This window comes from Egretta garzetta, unplaced genomic scaffold, assembly GCF_000687185.1.
Source record: "Egretta garzetta isolate BGI_Z169 unplaced genomic scaffold, ASM68718v1 scaffold66, whole genome shotgun sequence".
Lineage (NCBI taxonomy): Eukaryota > Metazoa > Chordata > Aves > Pelecaniformes > Ardeidae > Egretta > Egretta garzetta.
Window position 1 is genome coordinate 600,317 of NW_009259856.1, and position 9,662 is coordinate 609,978.

At 48.1% G+C, this 9,662-nt stretch overlaps 1 protein-coding gene across 1 annotated transcript in view; it reads left to right on the forward strand.

The window, feature by feature from the left end:
* Window positions 1-9,662, forward strand: part of STK40 (serine/threonine kinase 40) — a 21,532-nt gene that overhangs the window by 7,873 nt on the left and 3,997 nt on the right. Inside the window, exons 4-8 of the mRNA XM_009639977.2 lie at window positions 765-850; window positions 1,336-1,479; window positions 2,477-2,704; window positions 3,543-3,595; window positions 6,581-6,696. Coding sequence (XP_009638272.1) covers window positions 765-850; window positions 1,336-1,479; window positions 2,477-2,704; window positions 3,543-3,595; window positions 6,581-6,696 — 627 coding nt within the window. The remainder of the gene's footprint in view (window positions 1-764; window positions 851-1,335; window positions 1,480-2,476; window positions 2,705-3,542; window positions 3,596-6,580; window positions 6,697-9,662) is intronic.

Sequence of the window (9,662 nt, forward strand, 5' to 3'; positions counted from 1 at the left end):
AGAAAAATTAGGCCCTTCTCCCCCCCCCCCCTTTTTTTTTTTAACTACATTCTTAAACTTGGCTAAAGAGCATATTCGTTCAAGGGGCTTTTTGGTTGGAGCTCTGGGGAGATGTTCAACCCAGCTTGCCTGGAATATGCTGTCGAATCAGCATACAGGCAACCTAATAACGCAGTAGTGGTCACTATGAGCAGTATGTGCCACAGCAAGACCACTCTGCCACTGTTTGAGAGCTGCTAGAATAGCTGTTAGTTCAGAACTCGTTGAATAAACTGTCAAAACCCCGATGGACTTCACAGTGGGAAGCAATGGCTAATCAATTGGAAGCTGATTGATTTAAACTGAAGAGTGGAAACTGTGTGTTAACCTGAAATTTGGACTAATCTGTGTACCTGAGCAGTCCCTGCCGAGGTGGCAGTTGGGTTCAGAGGTGTGGTAACAGCAGTTGCCATGGGTGTTGCTAGTAAATGTAAAAGCCGTATGGTTCAGGCATGCAGAAATTTGAATTTTCTGAAAACAGCTGTGCCCTGTGTGGGCTTTTGTGAAATGTTTCTCCAGTGAACAAATGAAACATTGTCCAAAAAGGTTTGAATTCAGTAGTGGTTTTTTAGATTGTAATTTGTGGAAATGCACTTAGTCTCCTGAAAAAAAGGAACTTAGTTTAAACTAACGTAAAGCTGCGTGACACTTGCATACTGGTGTAACCCTGAATTAGTCATTGCTGCTTAAACGAAAACAAGTCTGTTTTTGCTTTGTGCTGCTAGGTCCACGTTTAGGTAACTCCCCTGTGCCAAGCATTGTTCAGTGTTTGGCAAGAAAGGATGGGACAGATGACTTCTATCAGCTCAAGGTAAGTGAACTGCAGGGCTTCCAGATCTTCAGGGCTCTTTAACTTCAGCTCTCGTGACAGAAGCGCTTGCAGCAGCGTGTGGTGTAGGCTGAACGGGTGTGCTGTCGGAAATGGCTGCTGGAACTTCCCTCGGCAGGGCAGTTCTGCCAGGCGCAGATCTGGTGTTGAGATTAGCCCTGAGACGAGGCCTCTGTGGCTGCTGTGCTGCTCTCCTGGAGCCCTCTGATCTGCTCTGCTGTGCCTGAAATGGGGGCGGATCTGGTGGGAAAAATCACCTGGGATAATTGCAAAATGCCACCTGAGCAGCCTTTCTGTGTTGACCAAGCTCCTGCTGTGTGTTCTGCACAGATGTTAGTTCAAGTATGCAAACATCAGAGCAATTACATCAGCTGTTAAACACATGTGAATACCTAAAATGTGAGAGAGGTTTGGGGGCATTTGGGTTGTCCTGGGAGCTGTAAAGGTTTTTTTCCCTTTTCCTGAAGATTCTCACCTTAGAAGAAAGGGGTGATAAAGGAATAGAAACCCAAGAGGAACGACAGGGCAAGATGCTGCTGCACACGGAGTATTCTCTCCTTTCCCTGCTCCACAACCAGGAAGGAGTGGTTCATCATCACGGGCTCTTTCAGGTACTGCTGATCACCATCCAGGTTGGGGGAATGCCAGTAATTGCTATTGGCTTGAGCTGCTTTTGTTTAAAGTACAGTTCGTGCTGACCCTGTTCTTGTGAGTAAAGCGTTACCAGCACACCGCTGAGATTGAGTGGTGCTGCTTCTTGGAACAAGCAAGTTTGTGGCAGAGGCTTCTGAGAGTTAAGTGGGATGTAATGGCGTTTGGGATTTGGAAAGCGTGAGAACATTCGGAGATGGGACAGGTGCTCAGTAGTGTCCCCTTCAAGTAGGAAAATAGCTGCTTCACTGGCAAATTAAATTGTGCCCGTAGAGCACCCTCTAGAACTGAGTTTATGCTTTCCAGTCTCTGTATTGTTTTATCATGACCTGTAAGAGGGGACAAATTGTCAAGAAACTCTTTCAGCAAATTAAACCAGGCAATGTGCCGATCAACATCTTGCGTGAGTGAAACACACTGCTGTGAACACCTTCAGAGCTGCTCGTGGATGCTATGGGCTGATTACTGGTTTGGATGTGGGTATTGCCCTCCTTGCTGGTTACGTTTTGGCAGCAGACTTTTCACTTGAGGCCGACGGTACTACCTGTTAAATAAGCCAAATGTCCAACCCTGCTGTGTCCTGCTTAATGTTATGGAAGAACTGCTAATTATGTCTTAAGATTTCTGTTCTTCTCCTTAATAATGTGTTGGATCCCTGGTATTCACGGAGTCTGTACCGCTGTAGAGTTTGTCTAGGTTTTCCTGAAGGTGTCTGTGTGTACGTATGGGTGCTGACATGCGTATAGTCAAACAGCATAGACTTTCTCTGGCTTCTTTAAATAGAGATCATGTATCTTCTTTTTGAAATCCCATCTTGGGGCAAAGATCAAGCAGTACGATTGCGTTTGCTTGTTTTGAGATCACCGTGTAGTGAGTTGCTCTGTAGTGCTCGGTACATAAGCCCATATGCCCAGATGGCTTCCCTGAACTATTGCTCGTTTGTTTGCCTCCCTGTAGGACCGAGCTTGTGAAATTATAGAAGATCTAGAAGCCAACAGAATGGTCAGAAAAATGAAGAAGCGGATTTGTCTTGTGTTAGACTGTCTGTGTGCTCATGATTTCAGTGACAAAACAGCAGATCTGATCAATCTGCAGCATTATGTCATTAAAGAGAAGAGACTCAGTGAGCGGGAGACGGTAGTGATATTTTATGATGTGGTACGAGTGGTAGAAGCATTACATAAGGTAAGATCTTTGTTATTTATCCCTTTCAGTGCTGGAAGACACTTTTCCCACGTTAGTACAATAGATGGTTTAAAACTTCCTTGTGCAGGCAGTGGTGAGGTTGCAGAGCGTGGGTATTTCAGCTGTTTCCGTGTGACAGTGTTCTGCATAAGGCCTCATGCCCCAAGCCATAGAAGAGCATTCCCTTCCCTTCCCCTCCCCTCCCCTCAAGTTTCTGGATGGTAAGGTAGTATTTGTTGACTGTGGAGAGGGGCCAGCTGGACTAAATGCAGATCAGGTGAACTAGAGTGTTCCTAACCTCAGAAAGGGGTGGTTGAAGAGGAGAGCAGAGGCTAATCAAATGCAGGAAGCTCTTCAAGCTATTTCCTTTCGAAGCACAATAAATCACAATGTAAGAATTGATTTCTGAGGTCAGAACCTCAAGCTACAAGTTTGAGATCAATGAACTAGAAATTATTGTAACAAAAATAGATTCTGCCGATGTTTGGCTTCTTGCCCTGTGACAAGGGAGCAGAGCCATGAAGCAGGTATCTTCTGAGGAAGTGCTCGTCATGTTGGTCTTGGTGAGCCTGGACACCTAAGTTTCAGGCCTCTTGGTTTCAGTCAAGTCTGCCTGCGTGTTCAAAGCAGCAAACTTGCTTGTTCTGTCATGACCAGAACCGAAAATGAAGTGCACAAAGTACCCAGGATGCAACCTGACCTGAAACCGTGACGTAGGTTATTTCTGAGAAGGAAGATGACGTGATTTCAGATACTCGGTGCTTTTGTCCAAGTACCAGATTTATACTTCTATAACAAATACACTGTTGTTCATGTTATACTATTATGTATTTTACAGAAAAATATTGTGCACAGAGACTTGAAACTAGGAAATATGGTGCTAAACAAAAGGTAAGTCTGCTGGAGAGCTGCTGTTCTGGCAGCTGTGTTCTGTTTCTTCCCGAAGCAGATTTCTGTTGGAAACACAACTGAAGGCAGCACTTGTTGTGAGGGCTCTCGTGTGAGAAGGGCGAGGGAAATGGGAGCAGGCTGCACAAAACCACAAATCCAGCTCAAAGTTCTATGAGTTAATCTCCAGAAATGAACTGAGCCGCACCTCGGCAGTTCACTCTTCCCCCAAGCTTAGTGACTCTGTGTCAGCACTTTTTGGATTCTAACTTCTGAAAACTAAATTTTATAGTAATTCAGAAGCCTGCAGGAGAAATGCTTATGTTGTGTATATATAAAAAAAAAAAATCAAAGTGTGCTAAGTGGTTCTGTTCACATAATTCACTTTCCATTGTGCTAAAGGAATTCCCAGCACTGCAGTCTGTACTATAATCACAGCAGTGTTAAATCTTTGACTGTTGCACTGCTGTGTTTTTGCTAGCAGTAAAATATTTACTTATCTAAACAAAAGTTCTTCTGTCTAGTCTGCGTTTGTGCTTGGAATAGCTTCCTTGTTCCCATGAGCTGGTTTGATGCAAGCCGCAGTTTGTAACGCGTGGATGTCCAACATGCCTTGGGTGCTGTGCAGACCCAGGAGGGACCGGCCCTCCCGGCGCGGAGCGAACGGCACCGGTGGGGCCGGAGTTCAGCACGCGCGACGGGCAGCTGGTGGTAGCCTGCGCTTGGCTTGGTGGCTCCTTGGAGTTCTTCTAGTTGTCCTGGGTTACGTAGTTATTTAGTTGGCAAGCTAGTTCCAGTTCAGATACTCTGCCGTGTCCTTCAATATTACATTACTGGCTAAATATTTTGTGCTGACTTTAAGAATGAGTGGAATTCGTTGTCTTTTCACACTGTCTGGTTTTCTGTGGAATGAATAAAAAACTGGAAGGCTTTGGGTCTGCAGGCTTCCAGAGTCTGTACGCAGCATGCAGGTTCTCTGTGGTCACTGCTTGCCTTTTTCTCCTCCCTAATACTGTTTGAAAGCAAACAGATTTTACCTACTGAGGCTGAACTGTGTGGTTCTCTCCCACACACGCAGCAGCTCGTGGTTTTCAGGGCCACCTGTAAGTTGTTTTAAGTCGTTTCTGTAGAGCTGCTTTAAGATAAATCTCTTATCTTCTGCTTGCTGCTTTGATTCTCCTTCTTGCTAGGAAGAGGCAGACAAAGGTTGCTGCTTTAAAGAGCTGCCACCCAGAGTGTCCCTTATTTCTGGGCAAAGTGTGTGCTGGAGCATCCCCCTGACAGAGCTGCATAAGGGGCCCCCACTAACAGGGAAGGGGAGGTGTTTGTAGCTTTGTGAACACGCTCACCAGAGTCATTTTAGGTATTGCATGCGATGTTTTTGCTTTTTTACTAGCAAGACAATCGGCTTTGGTGAGGACAAACTGTAGCCTCTACAGCAGTGAGTCATATGAAAGGGTGGGTGAGGCGTAAGAATAGATCACCATGGAGAGGACCAGTCATTTGGGCTGATCAGAAGTGTTTGTTCTGTTCCAGCCGTGCTCACAAAAGAGCCAGGTCTTTTCTGTTGGTGGGGGAGCGAAGGTAGCTGCGTATCACTGCGGAGTCCTGACCGGCCGCGTTGCGCCCTGGGCTGATGAAGAGCCCTCGGACGTTGTCCCCTGCGAGACGCGGACATTAAAGCCTCGCAAGGTTTCCAATTAACCAGTGCGGTACTTGGATGATTACAGATTAGATCAAATTGCAGTGACTAAATCAAGCAACCCTGAACATTTTAGTGTCCTTTAGAACACTTAGTCTTTTAAATCTTTAACAAATCCTGCATATTGTTATTCAGCTGGGGAAGCCTCTTGGCAGCTGAAGCTAACGCTTCTTAAACACAAGCCTGCCTTTCTTAATAATCAACTCACCGTTGCCAACCCACGCTTCGTTTTATTTCACTTGTCAGTTACATTTGCTGAAATATTTTTTTGTTGTTTTGACTGACTTAATTCATGCTCTTGGGCTCTAGTTGTGTAATTCTTTTCAAGAATACAGAAATCTTCTAGACAGTATTTTTCTGTTCTGTCCTTTAAGTTGTACATTAAAATCCAAGTTGTCTTGAGTGACGTGGAAGATTAAATGTGGTCGTGAGTTTGTAATGAGCTCCCTTTCCCTGGAAAAGTAAATTTATTGGAGCTGGCTATATCATAGGGAAGTAGGGGTATCTTAATACAGAAATTGCATGTACCTGCAGTTCTCACCTTTTCTGCAGTACTTCAGTGTAGGAGGGGGTTTGGATGTTGGTGAGACTTTCTCTGTTCTGCATACTTTCATGTGGGGAATAGTCCTGCAGATCAGGTAAAACTGCCACCAGGCTCTTGCTGCGGGACTGTTGGGTAACGCAGAGGTGGTTAAGCTGAATCTGATCAAAGGTCCTGCAGCTCGTCTGCTGGGGACGCGTAAGCAAGCGGCGCGTGGAGGGCAGGCACGGGGCAGCCCTTCCTGTAGGGTATGTTCCTTCAGCTTCCAGGAAATGTCGTGTGGAGAAGATGCCTTTAGAAACGGTGGTTGGGAAGTGTAGGGGAGAACTAGCTGTTAAAATAAACTCCTACTTTGTTAGCGCTCCTACCCTGCAGTGGCCAGCAGGCAGGACAGTGCAGATCCTGGTGCTGTGCTGCTGGCTAGGGGGGCTGCTCCTGGGGGGCTGGCTGCAAGGTGGGCAAGTTAGCAAGCACCCCGTGCTTACAGCCACGCTTACACATGCCCTTCAGGTTGGGCGTCCATAAAGAGATTCTCTTACCCTCTGTAAGAGCCTTGCAAGCCATGCTGACGTGTGGAATCCCTCCCCATCAGGACGGAGTTGATCTTAACAGCTCTGCTTGTCTTTTCCCTGCACTTCAAGCTTCCCCAAAAGCCCCACAGACACACCTCTGTTCTGGTCAGCTTCCTCTGTGCTGTTTGGCTCGTGCAGGTCTTTGTTCACTGATGCCTTCTGATTCTCCGCAGGACTCATCGAATAACCATAACAAACTTCTGTCTTGGAAAGCACCTGGTGAGTGAAGATGACCTGCTGAAAGACCAGCGAGGGAGCCCTGCCTACATCAGCCCAGATGTGCTTAGCGGTAGGCAATCCCCTTCAGCCCTCAGTGGGAGCTCACAGTCCCCACACTTAACACTTATTTAATTGTGGCTCTTGACAGTAAATGAAAACCACCTAGTTCATCTCCCATATGTAACCTGCCTTCTGTGAGAGCCTCTTAATTAGGGTCCAGTTATGAGACTTGTTCTGTTTTTCCAACTGGGAAAGCATGGAGAGAAGGAGTGTAACTTTTTTCTTAAGGCTAGTCTGAACTTCAAAGATAATTAAACACTCCTTGCCTGTTCCTAAATAAGTCCGACTGCAGACAAGATGTTCCGCTTCTCATGTCTGAATCTTGTTCCTGAGGCTTCACTTGAGCTGCAGGTAAATCCCTAGGCCTAAGAGGCAATCGGTCCAAATCCCACCGTAATGTCAGTTTATTCCAGGCCGTGCACTAAGAGGAGCAGTTGCTGCAGCTGCTGCTTGCCTTTGGAAGGGAACTACTGACCCTTCTGGGGCAACAGAGAGGAGTTACTTAAAAATAAAGGAATGATCACACCAGACCAGACCAGCAGCGTGTTCGGGCTGCCTCTCGTCTCCAGCAGGCTCGCCTGTGCCCTGTCTCCAGCAGAGGCCTTAAGCAGAAGTCTGGCAAAGAACAGCTTTCCCTAATGTCCTCCCACCTTTTAACTGTCTCCAGTGCATGGGACTTTCAGAAACAGATGCGGTTTCTGTCTATTTAGTTGCTTCAGGAGGTTTGTCTTCCGTGAGCTCCAAGGTCTGCTGCTGTGCTAGCTTTTGTGCTGGCAATAGCCGAGCAGGCAGTCGTCGTCCTGTTTGTCAGTGTAGTGACAGAGGCATTGTTTTGGGAGGTTATTTTCTTTTCTTCTCACCCAGGTGAGCTGGGCTAGTGTTAAAGGGTGCATTTACAGATGGGACTGTGCATCTGAAGCATCTCTCCATGTAGACTCCAGTTACCGTGCATGAGTTCGTGTTGCAGAGTACTCCTTGTGAGCACAGATAAAAATTCCCTCTGGATGGAGCTGAACTGCAGGATGTGGTCCAAGATCACCCCGAATGCATCCCACCTGCTAGGGGTTATGCATCTGCAGGGCTGAGCTAGCATTAGGATGGTGGGAAACCGCCTAAACCTGTGGACAGCAGGTCCTTGGCACCAACTGTTCTCTGGACAAGTCAGCGGCACGCTGGGCAGCAGCGCTTGCTGGTGTGTGTATAGCCGGGGTGAAAGCCAGAATCCTTGCCAGTCTATCGCATTTGTTTATGCGAGGATAACATCTAGAACACCAAAAACACCTCTGAAGATGTGAGTTACTGGTTTATGGTATCCTGAGCTACTGTATTTCAGAAATACCTTCAAGACCCTTGAGATTTCCAGACGTGGTGGACTCCCCTCACTAAGTTTGTTGTCAGGTTTACAGGCGGCAGCAGTGAATGTAGCTGAGCGCTTCCGATGTGATCTGCCAGGCAGGTTTGAGGCTGCTTCCCTCCTGGGCAGGACTAAGCCAGGAAGGGAGCAGAGGCGAGCAGGGAGGTGGAACACATGTCTTTTGCAGGCCTTTCCTGTTCTGCAGGATATCCTGAGGCCCCTGTAACCAGATGGATCATAGGAGCCAACTGCTCTGCAGGAGCTTGGAGCAATTGCAGCTCAAGTGGCTGGTGTCTGGTGAAGGCTGTGTGGAGCTGCTCCTTCCTGCTCGGCCGGGGTGCTGGTCTGTCCTGGCCTCCAGCCCTGTTACCCTCCCTGCCGGCACAGCTCAGCTGCAGGCACCCGCATGTCCTCTTGGTGGTGGGTTGGCTGGCCTGCCTGAAGTCCGCTTGCCACAGGGTGCTGAGCAGGCATCTTTGCTGACTTCTCTGACAGCTGAGGCTGATGGAGACCCTGCAAGGAGCAGCCTTAGTTACAGGTCTGCATCTTGCCTAGCGCTGCCTGGACTGACCTTCGGGTGCAGTCACACTGTGCTCTGGCTCTGTCTCTGCGAGTAGCCCTTCCCCACAAGGTGCAGCTGGATCCTGTGCTCTTGAAAATGCTGTTCCAAAATGGCTCAGTCTGAAGTTCCTGCTCCAAGCAGCGAGGGAAAAGTTACTTGAGGACATTCCAGGCTTCACCACTACCTTCAGACTCTGAGCATCCCTCTGTCTGTATTGCTAATGCTCCTGTGCAAGAGGAAGCTAAAACGCCTGAAGAATTAATCATTGTTTTACATCTCCAGAAGAAGCTGTCTTCTGCTAAAGAGATGGCTTGCGTTTTATGGCTGCTGAAATGTCACCACAGGAAAAGCTGGAGGAGGGAGAGGTGCCTTTTTTTGAGCATATAAAGCAAAGAATAATTAGTACAAATAACAAATGCTGCAGCAGTGACTCACTGCGTGAGTCAGAGGAAGTCATTCCCTCAGTCCTGTGCTGTGGTACAGCACTGGAGTTTAATTTTTTGACCCTCATGCATGCTGCTGTTTGATTTATTGTGCGATTGAAGGGGCTTTAAAGCAGCATTTCCACTGAGCGGTTTGCAGGGCGTGCTGGGGCTGCAGCAGCTTTTAGGAATGCCTCTGCGTGGGGGAGGCACCTCCCTGTGCCCTCCATGGCTTCCCAGCAGGCTCCAGTGGCCGCGTGCTGGGTCTGTCCTGGAGGCAGAGTCCCATCTCAGTGGGCTCCGTCTGAGCCGGGTGTGGAGAGTCTTGGTCTGTGCTTCCGGGCAAATCTCCGGTGCAGCCGGGGCGGGAAGGTTGGTGTTAATCCTGGGCCACTCTTCGCCCAAGGAGCACTTGCTCTTTGCAGGGTTTCTTTCCTGCCTCTCTGTGCCTTGTGCTCACTGGCCCTCAAGCTCTCTTCTCCTTTGACTCGGGACTCGCAGCGAGGTGCATCCGTGGAGCCTGCGAGGCTCCGGGGCTCCCGGCAGCGACAGCCTGCAGGGATGGCGAAGGGGAGCGAGGTGTGAACTCCAGCACAGTACGCAGCGGTTCCGATTGCTTGATGCTTTCAGAACACAGC